Raw genomic sequence first — 14,071 nt, 5'->3', positions numbered from 1 at the left:
GGCCACAGGTGGTGTCGCCAGGATGTTTCCCTGGTAACTGGTCACGTCCTTAGTTCCCAGGGCTGCTCTCCTGCGTGCTGTGACAGCCATTTCGGGGGTGGGGGCGACCTCACTGCGCACCCAGGAATAGGCGAGACCTCAGCATCGGTCTGGTCTCGGTTTCCTGGTGGGGAATTTAATGCTCCCGAAGGCGCTGTAGATACTGTCATGTCTTGGCGTATTTGTTTTGTTTTGTTTTGTTTTGTTTTGTTTTGTTTTTGTCTTTTTTTTCAAATCAGCTTTCTCCAGTCTCTTTCGCTCACGCTGCGCGCTTCAGATTCTGCCCTCATCCCAGCGGGTCTGGGGGTCCTCACCCTGACCAGTTGTTAGTGGGTGCAAAGGCCAGCGCCCGTTGGTGTCAGATCTCGGTCTAATCCTTGCCGGCCCTGAAAAGGGTTGGGTGGGCACCAATCTCTGCCGCTGGCAAGCAGAACCGGACTGGTGGGGGTGGGATGGGGTTAGGAGGTGGGCGCGGGCCTAAGCTTCTGAGCGCAGCACCCACCCGGGGCAGAGTCAAAGAAGGCGCCGGGAGTGGAGACACCTGCAGCAGGAGTCTCAAGTCCCACGCCATTGCCCTGGGGGATTGTTTTGGCCTGTGTTCTGGAGATGTCACAAACTGGGCGGGAGACCACAGCTGCAGGAAAAGGCGGCCAGTGCACAGAGCCTGCACTCTATTGCTTTATATGTTACTCTAAAAATAGCTATATTGAGCTATAATCGACATACTTGAAACTGCACGTATTCGAAGTGTACAATATGAAGGATATTGACCTACCTAGAAACCCTTGAAACCATCACAGCACTTAAGACAATGAACCTATGGGGAGGACTGGGTAAGGAGAGTGAAGCACTTGCTAGTCCAAAATTGAAGGGAACACCAAAGAAACACCACCTCTCAGTGAACAAGATAAACAACATTTAAAAAATCAAAATTAATGTGGCCAGGCGTGGTGGCTCATGCCTGTAATCCCATCACTTTGAAAGGCCAAGGCGGGCGAATTGCATGAACCCAGGAGTTTGAGACCAATCTGGGCAACATAGCAAAGCCCCATCTCTACAGAAAACAAACAAAAATGAGTCAGCGTGGTGGGGCGCCCCTGTAGTCCCAGCTACTCCAGTGGCTCAGGATCATCTGAGCCTGGGAGGTGAAGGTTGCCTTGAGCAGAGATCCGGCCACTGCACTCCAGCCTGAGTGACAAAGGGATACCGTCTCAAAAAATAAAAATAACTAAATAAATACATCAAAACGCAAAAATCGGTGATGAATAAAACATAAAAATGTTAAATAAACACAAGCTCCAACCCTGCCTTTGCCTAGCCATGTGTCACTTTCCTCACCCCCGTCCTGGCCCTGAACTAGTCCTCCTCCCACCACAGAAGCCCTCCCTCCCCTGCTCCAGCATGCTCCCTTCCTGCATCCTAAATCAGGTGACTGTACATTGCCTGCTTCTGGATCCTCTCGACTGTCCCATTGGTTTGCTGGTCTATTTGTGTGCCCAGGCACATTGCTGTCGTATTAGAGCTGTATTGTTTTTCAGGGTTGTTCAGCTATGTGTACCTTATTGCACTGCCCAAGGCCTCCAGCACAAGCCGCAATGGAAGTGAAACTAAAGAGTATCCTTGCCTCATTCCTAAAACTCCTGGGAGAGTGTTTAATATTTCCTCATTGAGTGTGATTTTTAAAAGTTTGTGTTTTATAAATAACCTTTAACAGATTCCGGATATTTCTTTTTTTCTAAGAAATAATTTTCTTGATCCTTTACTATACAAAATTTATTCAGATTACACCCCTTTGAAGTGGTAAGATCACAGCTAGAGAACAGGTCACCCTGTAACAAATCCATTTACAAAATCCATCATAAAAGCTTTTTTTGTTGTTTTTTACTTATATTACATATTTTCTTTTTTAAACTAGCGTACAACACAAAGCTACACTGATTCGTAGTTTGCCTACTCCCAATTTTGGGAGAAATACTACCTTTTTACAAAATCACGTACCCCGTAGGAAAAGAAATTCCCACCCCCTGACAATTGCCACCCGACTTACTCTGCAAGCCATCTTCCTTCAAATCCCTCCTTCTCATACACACGAGTTGTCATGAACACACTGAATTCTTATTTTCTTTTTCCAGAAAGCTTAAGCTTTAAATACTACAATTTTATTTACAGATCTACACGTACAACAAAACCGAAAACAAGAACCACAACAAAGACACAGAAAAAAAAAAAGAAAACAAAATAACACTCTTAAAACATTATAAACCAGCTAGAAAGTATTCTGGTAATGTTTACAAATTAATTGCTATTTTTGTACAAAATTACTAAACAATGAAAATGTGAGTAGACTACATATCAACTTAAATAAAACGATTGCTATGCACAACTCTGTACATATAAACACATACCTAACACTGTTTGACAGCTCATGTGTTGCCCTTTATACATTTGCCCTTTATACATGCAATCATAATTTGCACTCTTGTAACTTTTAGCCATTTTGTGTGTGAGCTTTAATAGCAGCAACTCAATGGTACCAGGAAACCTGTATACTTAGTGCTTAAAGTCATGCAAATACTGTAGTACTAACCCACTTTGTGTGCTGGATACTAAGTCAAAAAGAAAATCACTTAATGCAAACAAAATACAGTATGGACATCTAATTAATGTACACCAGTTAAGCCCAATAACTGGAAAAAAATCTTATGCATGAAGGAACTTTTAAGACTTATTAGTATTCCTTTCATTTTTAAAACAATAAATACGGCATTACATTATGAAAAATTTCAACAAAACACACAACAATCTGGCCAGGTGCGCTCAGTCTTTAGACTTTGGAAAAAATCAGCTTTGTGCAGCTGGCAAAGAGAATTACACTAAGCTGGAAGCAGAGTCAGCTAACCAGATGAGATAAATATGGGAAATGGGGAAAAGTTTGTCATAAATGGTTTCCCATACAGGAAAAAACCCCACAGTGCATTTCCAGTAGGCACTTTACACAAAGCTCCCTCTCCCTCCTCCACCCCAATGCTTCATCTAGAACCACATCGACATTTTCTACCAAGTCCAGTGTGTGTGAGGGGAGGAAGCCAGGGATGGAGGCTGAAGAAGAAAAAAGGAAGATAGTCTGCACCTTTGTTTTTCTTCCCAAACGTACACCCACGCATACGCACACAAAGAGTTTAAAGTGCTGGTGTCATCTGCCTTGACCCCACCACCACTTTGCATATTGTGGAAATCTACCTGGAGTAAACTGGCTGGGGCTCCTGTGGTTGTGTGTGTGTGTGTGTGTGTGTGTTTTTCCTAAGTGATATATTCAATTCAATTAAACATATGAGTTGAGTGCCTACTACGTGTCTACCATTGGGTCAGGCACATAGCATTTCAATTTAATTGTTCGTTCTGAGGTTTGTTCTTTATCTGACCCCCTCATTCCCACAGTCCTTAGCATCCAAGGAATGGACCCAAGATACTACGCCATATTCCCAGTGGGAGATGACCACTGCCACCTGCCCGAGGGAAAGCCATTCTTGGGCATAACTGGTAGGATTTGCAGCTGACACAAAGCCTCCAACTTGGGACAACATTCCTGAAGAGTAAAGCGGGAGACGCCCTGGCATTGTTTTGGTTCATTTTCTACGTCCCCGACTTCCCTTGGTCCAACTTATTCCTTCATAGAGGAAGGGGAACGGGGTCTGCCCAGAACTATTTCACCCCCCGACACAGTGGGAGCTCCCTGTTCCTGCCAGCTTAAGGAAATGCCACTCACACACGGGGATGTCTTTCTCCCTAGAGGTCTCTCCATCAGACCCCACCCTGAGAAGTGGTCTCCCTGAGTGCGGTGTAAGAGAGCCCTTTCTCCCATCACAGGGGTCCGGGAAGCCCAAGGATGGAGGGACTCATGCCTGCTGCTTCACCTCACCTGGTTCTCCTTTCCAATGGGCCACCCATGTCAGCAAGCCCCAGGAGTGACTCGCTTCAAGCTCCTCCTCCTGGGAATGGAAGGACGATGGAACAAAGCTCCTTGCAGAGGCTGACAAACCTTAGATTACACAGGTTTACATGCTCTGATCAGTACAGGTTCTCTCCCTCTGCTTAAGTAATGTGAATTTGCAAAAACCGCTTCAAAGTAAACAATTAAATTGAAATGATAATGTCCCCCATTGCCGGGGGCACTGGGGAGGAGGGGGCCGGTGGCAACCGCGCCCTTTGGAGGGAGGAGGAACAGGAGATGGTGGAAGTGTTGGTGGTGAGGATCTGGATGTCGGATCTTTCTTTCTATTCCTAATTTGCTAAGGGTTCTTTTTAAAAACCATGACTGGTTGTGGGATTTTTGTCCCACTTGGAGCATAAGATGCTGTGCTGTATAAACTGTAATAATGTTCCACAGGTTGGTGTTCCTCTCTGGAAGTAGATGATAGTTTTCTGCTCCATTGATATTAGGCTTGGCAAGGTGACTTGTTTTGACCTCTGGAATAAGTGCAGACGTCACGTGTACTCTTTCTGAGCGTGACTTTCAAGAGTCAAATGCTTTTCTGGCATCTGTTGAAATAATCGTGTGGTGCTCCTTTTTTCATTAATGCAGTGAATAGGCTGATTGATTTTCACATCTAAATCACTCTTGGATACCTGGAGTAAACCTCTGTTGGTCTTAATACAATTTTGGGGGGTACATTGCTGCATTCATTTTACATATATATATGTGCGTGTGTATATATATATATGGACAGGGTTTCACTCTGTCGCTCAGGCTGGAGTGCAGTAGCCTGATCACGGCTCACTGCAGCCTCAACAGCCGAAGTTCAAGTGGTCCTCCCATGATAGCCTCCTTAGTAGCTGGGACCACAAGTGCACTGCCACCACGCCCGGTTATTTTTAAAAATTATTTGTAGAGATGATGTCTCCTTATATTGCCAGGCTAGTCCTGAATTCCTGGGGTCAAGCGACCTTTCTGTCTCCTCCGCTCAAAGTGCTGGGATTATAGGGGTGAGCCACTGCGACAGCATAGGAACAACATCGTAATCTTTTTTGCTTACTTCTTGGACGCCTTCTTGGTGCTCTGGGAAAATCCCTGCACTAAATTTTTAAAGTCAGTGACTGAAGAAGAGTTTCCTTACTTCAGTGAAACTGTTTCCTTAGAGCTGGCATGAGAATCAGATGAAATGAAGAAAAGCACAGCTATGTACTTTGTTTTGGTTTGTTTTTGAGACAAAGTCTCGCTCTGTCGCCCAGGCTGGAATGCAGTGGCGCGATCTAGGCTCACTGCAACCTCTGCCTCCCAGGCTCAAGAGATTCTCCTGCCTCAGCTTCCCGAGTAACTGGGATTACAGGCGCGTGCCACCACGCCCGGCTAATTTTTGTATTTTTAGTAGAGACGGGGTTTCTTCATGTTGGCCAGGCTGGTCTTAAACTCCTGACCTCAGGTGATTCGCCCACCTCGGCCTCCCAAAGTGCTGGGATTACAGTCGTGAGCCACCGCGCCCTGCCAGCTATATACTTTCAATGTATGTGCTCATTCAATGTGAAGAAGTACTCTGCCTCTACCTTAAGATTCTAGATGGGACTTCCAACGGCAGGCCCTTAATTGAGTCCGGAGTGGGATGGAGCTAGGGAGAAAGGGCAATTCAGACTGGTGAACTCCTCAGTTAGTGAGTCAATTTGGTCTGTGTGCATTTCAAAAGGTATGGGTTTTCGCAACAATTCTTAGACATGTTGCCTGGAGAATCCTGTATTATCATAATTACCATAATAAGGGCCCCACGAAAGCAATGTGGCAGGAGGGCTGTATCCAGTTAGAGGAGCCACTGGAATGTCCGAAGCCAACTAATAGGCCTAGATGGCCGCAATATACTCCCTACACCGCAAGGGGTCCCAATCTGTCTGTCTGGGAGCAACCCGCTCCTCGCACCTCCCTCCTCCCCTGTGCGGTAGCAGCTGCTCTCCCCGGGTTTCTGGCGTCAATTGCACTTTTCGAGCAACGGGATAGCAGTCCTGCGTTAATTTTGAGGACACAATTTCGCAAAAAAAGCGAGTGCGGTGCCACCACTTCCGGAGCGTCGGAGCATGGACTGCCCAATAGAAATGCAGCTGAGGGAGGGGCTAGCCGCTCACCAGACGCCGACAGCGGCAAAGTGGATAAGAACTCAGGTCGCCTTACTCGGTGAAGAGTGCACAGACGTGGACCTCGCCAGGTTCGTTCTTTCTTTGTTCTCTTCAAATGACTTTCTTTTCCGCTTAGAAAATACTAATAGGTACAGACGAAACGGGAATTTCCGTTGATCCCGCAGAGCTATTCACGTGGGCGTTTAACTTTCAGTTGCTCAAGGGAAGGGTGCTGGCACCTGCGGTGCACTCGCGCCTGCAAGGAATCCTGTTTCCAGGGAATTGTGCGGAGATAAATTCGTCCCGTTCCATTGCCAAACCTTCCAGCCTCCGTTTCTTATTCCCAGGGGGGTCTGTTGGCTCCGGGACGAGGTGGGGTGCTGCCAGCGCAAAAAAAAAAAAAAAAAAAAAAAAAGCTGCCGGGGCTGCTTTCTCTCGTTTCTAAGCATTTTGGCTCCTTGGCTCCTGTCTCTGTAGCAACGTCTGTCAAAACCGCAGGCTGTGGTGGACTTAGCAATGTCAGACTTCAAAGCTGTGGGTGACAAAACTTCTGCCCCTGCGTGGGCTGGGGAGCGCCTTAAAAAGCCGCAGGGCGGGCGAGGGGAGCTGCAGGGAGAGCCGCGGGGATCTGCGGTGTTGGAGCAGAGCTAGAGAAGCGGGGTGTGCTGTATGGACAGGCCAGACTTGGCAGGTATCCGTCGGATGGAGGTTGCCCATCCTCCTGGAGTCCCGAGCATTCAGGGAGTTGGGGAATGGGTTATTTAGGGAAATGTGACCGGGCACTGACGAACTGCGTCGCTAGATCCTGAAAGAAAAAAAACCAGTCACCCTCTTGCGCTGCTGGTTTATCATCTAGAAGAGGGGAAGGGTGAGAGCAGTGCTGTCCCGAACTAAATGCAAAATGGTATCCGAGGAGGGCAAATCACAAATCACGCTCCATGCTTTTTGTTCCCCAGGACAGCTCTTATGCTTCCTGTTCCGCCCTTGTGGTTGTAGTTCTTTCCAACCTGCTGTTCTGGCATAACTCTAAGGAGATATGAATGTCACCCCCATTCCCATTAAAGATAGCCAACAATATAGCCTAAATCGTGAGTTCTGATAGAATTCTGATAGAATTTCCCCTATAGTCAAAAGTATAAAGGATTTCAGTGGAAACATCTAACCTGTAAACCTAGACCCAAGGTTTAAGGGAGGCCAGTGAATTTTAGGCCCTAGGGATTTGGTCGGCTCAGTCCCCAGCTCATTTTTATTTATTTTATTAAATTAATTAATTAATTAATTAATTTTTAGCATTGTGTTCCAGATGTATGCCTGAAGCCAGAGGTTTTGAACCATGGAAAGTTTTACACGGCTGCAGGTGTTGGACTGGAGTGGCCAGGATCCCAGGCTAGTCCACGAGTGCTGAGTCCTCTATAAGATGGCTCAACTGAGCTCCCATGGGTTCCAAGTTTCCCAGGGGTATGGGCACCCTCCTTAAGCAATCTGAGGGTGAGATGTGATTTCTGTCCCCTTCTGTGTATGGTGGGTGAACCAAAAGGGTTCATCCAGAGCAAGGCCTGATGCAGACAGTGCAGGAAGGTGGGCAGGGAGGAAAGGGGACAGGACTCCAGTTACAGAGGCTGCAGGAAGAATTGGAGAGCAGGGGCTGCTTGGCCAGGCATTACCGGAAAATGGTAGGGCTGGGGCTGTGTGACTGGGCAGATGTGGAACCGATTCCCCTGCTGCTTTTGCGGGAGTAAAAAGAATGAAGACTCTTTTCTGTCAGGTCAGCATGGAAGGTGGACTCGCCCTTGGGGCATCCTCGTGTCTAAGAAATATGAAGAAATTGGGTCTAAAGGATGCTAATTGTGGTAGAGTACTGTGGAGAAAGTTTGGCATGGTGGGATCATACATCTCCCTTTGCTTTTTTGTGTAACTTTGCCACATTAAGAGTATTATTACTTTTTCTTTTTGAGTCAGGGTCTCACACTGTCATTCAGGCTAGAGTGCAGTGGCATGATCATGGCTCACTGCAGCCTTGAACTCCTGGGCACACACAATATTCCTGCCTTGGCCTCCCAAAGTGCTGGTGTTACCGACATGAGCCAGTACACTTGGCCAAATTTTAAATTTAAACTTAAATGACTGTGCTTACCTGGCTTCACTGTTGTTCATCTACCAGGAGTTGAGTCTCTTTTCTTAGATTCTCTGTCATTTGTGATAATGTGGATGAATCTGGAGGATGTTAAGTGGAGTAAGCCAGGCAGCCAAAGATAAATACTGCATGATCTCACTTATATGTGGAATCTAAAAATAATTGAACTCTTAGAAATAGAGAGTAGATTGATGGAGTGGGTGGAGGTGGGTTGGGGAAATGTTGGTCAAAGGATACAAAATTTCAGTTAGATAGAGGAAATAAGTTGAACAGCTCTACTGTAAACATAGTGACAATAATTAATGTGTTTTATTTTTGAAAATTGCTTAAAAAGTAGATTTTAACTGTGCTCACCACAAAAAATAAGTATGTGAAGTAATGCATATGGAAATTAGCTCAATTTAGCCATTCCGTAATGTACACATTTTTCAAGAAAACATTTTGTACATAACCAATATATGTAATTTTGTCTGTAACTTTAAAAACACAAAAACCACACAACTATTTAAATATTTTCAAAGAGATAAAGGAAAACATGGACAAAGAACTAAAGGAAATCAGGAAAAATTTATGAGCAAAATAGGAATATCAACAAAAAGTAGAAATTGGTCTGGCGCTGTGGCTCATGCCTGTAAGCCCAGCACTTTGGAAGCTGAGGCAGTTGGATCACCTGAGGTCAGGAGTTCCAGATTAGCCTGGCCAACAGGGTGAAACCCTGTCTCTACTACAAATACAAAAAAATTAGCTGGGCGTGGTGGCGAGCGCCTGTAATCCCAGCTACTTGGGAGGCTGAGGCAGGAGAATCGCTTGTACCGGGGACGCAGAGGTTGCAGTGAACTGAGAGTGCCACTGCACTCCAGCCTGTGCAAGAAGAGCAAAACTCCATCTAAACAAACAAACAAACTAGAAATTTTAAAAAGGAGCCAAATGGAAGCTGTGGAACTGAAAAATAACTGAATGGAAAAAATTATTATATTAAAGAGTTTCGATAAGAGATGTGAGCAGGCAGAAATAAGAAAATCAGTGAACTTGAAGGCAAGACAATACAACTTATCAAGCCTGTAGAGCAGAAAGAAAAGAATGAAGGCGATGGGTGTGGTGGCTCATGCCTGTAATCCTAGCACTTTGGGAGGCCAAGGTGGGCAGATCACCTGAGGTCAGGGGTTTGAGACCAGCCTGGCCAAATGATGAAACCCCATCTCTACTAAAAATACAAAAATTAGGGGGCCTGGTGGCACACACCTATAATCCGAGTTACTTGGGAGGCTGAGGTAGGAGAATCACTTGAACTCGGAGGCAGAGATTGCAGAGTTGAGATTGAGTAATTGCACTCCAGCCTGGGTGAAAGAGCAAAGCTCCATTTAAAAAAAAAAAAAGAAAAAGAAAAAAGCCTACAGAGCACAAGAGACTTGTGGAATAATGTCAAGGACACCAATATATGCATTATATTAACCCTAGAAGGAGAAGAGAGAAAGGATCAGATAAATGATTTGAAGAAATAATGGCTGGAAATGTCCCAAATTTTATGAAAGATGTGAATCTACAACTCCAAGAAGCTAAATTAATTCTGAGTAGGATAAATCCGTAGAGACCTACATCAAAACACATTATAATCAAACTGTCAATATGCAAAGATAAAGGGAGACTTTTGGAAACAGCAAAAGAGAAGACACTCATCATGTATAAGTTGTCCTCAATAGGATTAACCGCCAAGTTCTCAGCAGAAACATTGAAGGCCAAAAGGCAGTAGGGAAAAGGCTGATATATTTAAAGTACTAAAAACAAAAACAAACAAACAAACAAAAAGCAAAAACAAAAAAACTATCAACTGAGAATTCCATATCTGGCAAAAACTTTTCAAAAACGAGGGATAAATTAAGACATTCCTAAACAAGAGTTCAGAGAGTTCGTTATATTGGACCTGCCCTACAAGAAATGCTAAAGGGAATTTTTCAAGTTGAAATGAAAGGATACTAGCCAGTGACTGAATGCCACATTGAAAATATAAAGGTGAAAAAGACTGTTTCTTGGGCTTCTGCAGCAGCTCCTCCCCCACTGAAGGTGAGATGGAGGAGTGCATGCTTTCTTGTTGCCTCTGCCCCTAGCCCTACCCTCTGGCTCTTACTTTTAAGCACCATATACTGGACTGCAGCCTGAACTACACCACCAAACAATATTACATCACTACAACAAGTAATGTCTGAGAAAGCCACTGCACAAACCTATCTGCAACAAGGGAATCTGTACAGAGCCTTGGCACTCTGAAAACACCCAGAAATGGAGTCATATATTGGAGCCATATAATGGAGGTATATACCATGGTAATACCCCCAAGGGAAAAAAGAATAAAATATCAAGAAGACCCATCTAAATAACAGCAAATTCAAAAACAGGGGAAACATCAACTCTCTCAGATAAGAAAGAAACAGTGTGAGAACTCCGGCAATACGAAAAGCCAGAGCATTTCTTCTCCTATGAAGGATCCCAGTAACTCCCAAGCAGTGAATCGTAATCAGAATGAAATGTCTGAAATGACACATATTGAATTCAAAAGATGAATGGCAAAGAAATTCAAGAGAAAGTTGAAATCCAACACAAAGAAAACAGAAAAATGATCCAAGGTTTGAAAGATGACAAAGATATATTAAGAAGGAAACAAACAGAACTTCTGGAATTGAAAAATTCACTACAGGAATTTCAAAAACAGTTGGAAGTGTTAACAACATATGAGATGACACAGAAGAAAGAATGTCAGAACTCAAAGACATTTCCTTTAAATCAAACCAGTTAGACAAAAACAAAGAAAAAAGAATATATAAAAAAGAACAAAGCCTTTGAGAAATACGATATTATGTAAATTGAGTAAGTATACAACTTATTGGCATTCCTGAGAGAGAAGAGACAGTAAGCAACTTGGAAAACATAGTTGATGATATAATTCAGGAAAATTTCCCAATCTTGCTAGAGAGGTAGACATGAAGATACAAGAAATCCAGAGAACTCCTTTGAGAAGATGCTATACAAGATGACCATCTCCAAGGTACATAGTCATCAGACTAGTCAAGGTCAATGCAAAAGAAAAAAATCTTAAAAGTAGCTAGAGAATAGGGCCACATTACCTAAGAGGGAAACCCATCAGACTAACAGCAGACTTCTCAGCAGAAACTTTACAAGCCAAAAGAGAGTGGGATCCCCTTCTTAGCATTCTCAAAGAAAAGAAATGCCAGCCAAGAATTTCATATTCTGTCAAACTAAGCTTCATGAGCAAATGAGAAATAAAGTATTTCCCAGGCAAACAATTGCTAAGGGAATTAAGCATCATCAGACTAGCCCTACAAGAGATGCTCAAGGGAGTTTTAAATATGGAAACAAAAGAACGATACTTGCTGCCAGCACATAGCCCACAAACCCTGTAAGGCAACTGCATAAATGAGACTACAAATCATTTAACTAACAGCACTATGACAGAAATAAAACCTTACATATCAAATTAACCTTGAATGTAAGCAGCCTAAATGCCTCACTTAAAAGACATAGACTGGCAAATTGGATAAAAATACAAGACCCATCCTTCTGCTGTCTTCAAGAGAGCCATCCTGCATGTAATGACACCCATAGGCTCAAGGTAAATGGATCGAGAAATATCTATCACACAAATGGAAAACAAAAAAGAGCAAGGGTCACTATTCTGGTATCAGATAAAATAGACCTTAAGTCAACAATAGTAAAAAAAAAAAAAAAAAAAAAAAAAAAAAAAAAAAGGACAAAAGAGGTCACTACATAATGATAAAGGATTCAATTCAACAAGAGGACTTCACTATCCTGAATATATACACACTCAACATTGGAGCACCCAGATTCATAAAACAAGTACTTCTAGACCAAATAAAATACTTTGACAGCCACATAATGATAGTGGGAGACTTCAATACCCCACTGACAACATTAGAGAGACCACCAAGGCAGAAATCTAGCAAATAAATTCTAGACTTAAGATTGACATGTAACCAGTTGGACCGAATAGACATCTACAGAATACTCCACTCAACAACCACAGAATATACATTCTTCTCATCTGCACATGGAACACACTGAAAGATTGACCACATTCTGGGTCATAAAGCAAATTTTAATAATTTCAAAAAAATCAAAATCATACTAAGCACCTTCATGGACCACAATGGAATAAAAATAGAAAGCAATACCAAGAGGAACTCTCAAAACCACACAAATATGTGGAAACTAAACAACATAATCCTGAATGACTTTTGGACAAACAATGATTTTTTTTTACTTTTTAACATTATTATGATAATGAAAACATGTAATAATTACCTTTTGTTTTTGAGACAGGGTCTTATTCTGTTACCCAAGCTGGAGTGCAGTGGCATGATCTTGGCTCACTGCAGCCTCCACCTCCCAGGCTCAAACAGTCCTCCCATCTCAGCCTCCCGAGTAGCTAGGACTACAAGCATGTGTCACCATGCCCAGCTAATTGTATTTTTTGTAAAGATCGGGTTTTGCCATATTGCCCAGGCTAGTCTCAAACATCTGGGCTTAAGTGATCCACCCACCTCAGCCTCCCAGAGTGCTGGGATTGCAAGCATGTGCCACCATGCTTAGCTGTAAGCAATGAATTTAAGTCAGAAATCAAAAAGTTTTTTGAAACAAAATAAAATAGAGATACAACATACCAAAAGCTCTGCGATATGGCAAAAGCAGTGTTAAGAGGAAAGTTTATAGCACTAACTGCCTGTATTAAGAAATAACACTCCAACCTTGCACCTAAAGGAACTAGAAAAACAAGAACAACTAAACCCAAATCTAGCAGAAGAAAATAACTAAAATCAGAGCAGAACCTAAAGAAACTATGACTCAAAAATTTATACAAAGGATCAATGAAACAAATACTTGATTATTTGAAAGGATAAACAAAATTGATAGTCTACTAGCTAGATTAACAAAAAGAGAAGATCTAAATCAGCAGAATCACAAATGACAAGGATGCCACCATGACCAATCCCACAGAAATATAAAAGATTTTCAGAGACTACTGTGAACATTTCTATGCACACAAATTAGAAAATCTAGAGGAAATGGCTGGGTGTAGTGGCTCACACCTATAATCCCAGCACTTTGGGAGGCTGAGGTAGGTGGATTGCTTGAGCCCGGGAGCTCAAGAGCAGCCTGGGCAACATGGTGAGACTCTGTCTCTACCAAAAAAATTAAAAAAGTTAGCCAGGTGTGGTGGCACATGCCTGTAGTCCCAGCTACTCAGGAGGCTGAGGTTGGAGAATCATTTGAGCCCAGGAGTTCGAGGCTACAGTGAACCTTGATTGTACCACAGCACTCCAGCCTACGTGATAGAGTGAGACCCTGTTAAAAAAAAAAAAAGAAAGAAGAAAGCAAGCAAGAAAGAAAGAAAGAAGGAAAGAAAGAAAAGAAAAGAAAATCTAGAGAAAACGGATAAATTCCTGGAAACTCACAACCTCTAAGAATGAACCAGGAAGAAGCAGCAATCCTGTACAGATAGATAATGAGTAAGGAAATTCAATGAGTAATAAAAAATCGACCAACCAAAAAAAGCCCTAGACAAGATGGATACACAGACAAATTCTACCAGAGGTACAAAACGACCTGGCACCAATCCAACTGAAACTGTTCTAAAAAATTGAGTAGGAAGACTCCTCCCTAAATCATATTCTATGAAATCAGTATATCCTGATACCACAATCTGACAAGGACAGAAGAAAAAATAAAACTACAGGTCAATATCTCTGATAAACATAGATGCACAAA

At 43.0% G+C, this 14,071-nt stretch overlaps 1 protein-coding gene across 2 annotated transcripts in view; it reads left to right on the top strand.

Moving 5' to 3' along the window:
* The window catches only part of SLFN12L (schlafen family member 12 like), a 58,913-nt gene that overhangs the window by 31,261 nt on the left and 13,581 nt on the right, over positions 1–14,071 (top strand). The window contains exon 1 of one of the 2 annotated variants that reach the window (XM_025362399.1): positions 6,118–6,227. The exons of the other annotated variant lie outside the window; for it this stretch is intronic. Coding sequence (XP_025218184.1) covers positions 6,118–6,227 — 110 coding nt within the window. Of the gene's footprint in view, positions 1–6,117; positions 6,228–14,071 lie in introns of those variants that run through there. 2 annotated transcript variants of the gene reach the window in all.

This window comes from Theropithecus gelada, chromosome 16 (genome assembly GCF_003255815.1).
Source record: "Theropithecus gelada isolate Dixy chromosome 16, Tgel_1.0, whole genome shotgun sequence".
NCBI lineage: Eukaryota > Metazoa > Chordata > Mammalia > Primates > Cercopithecidae > Theropithecus > Theropithecus gelada.
This window is presented reverse-complemented; position numbering and strand designations above follow the sequence as displayed.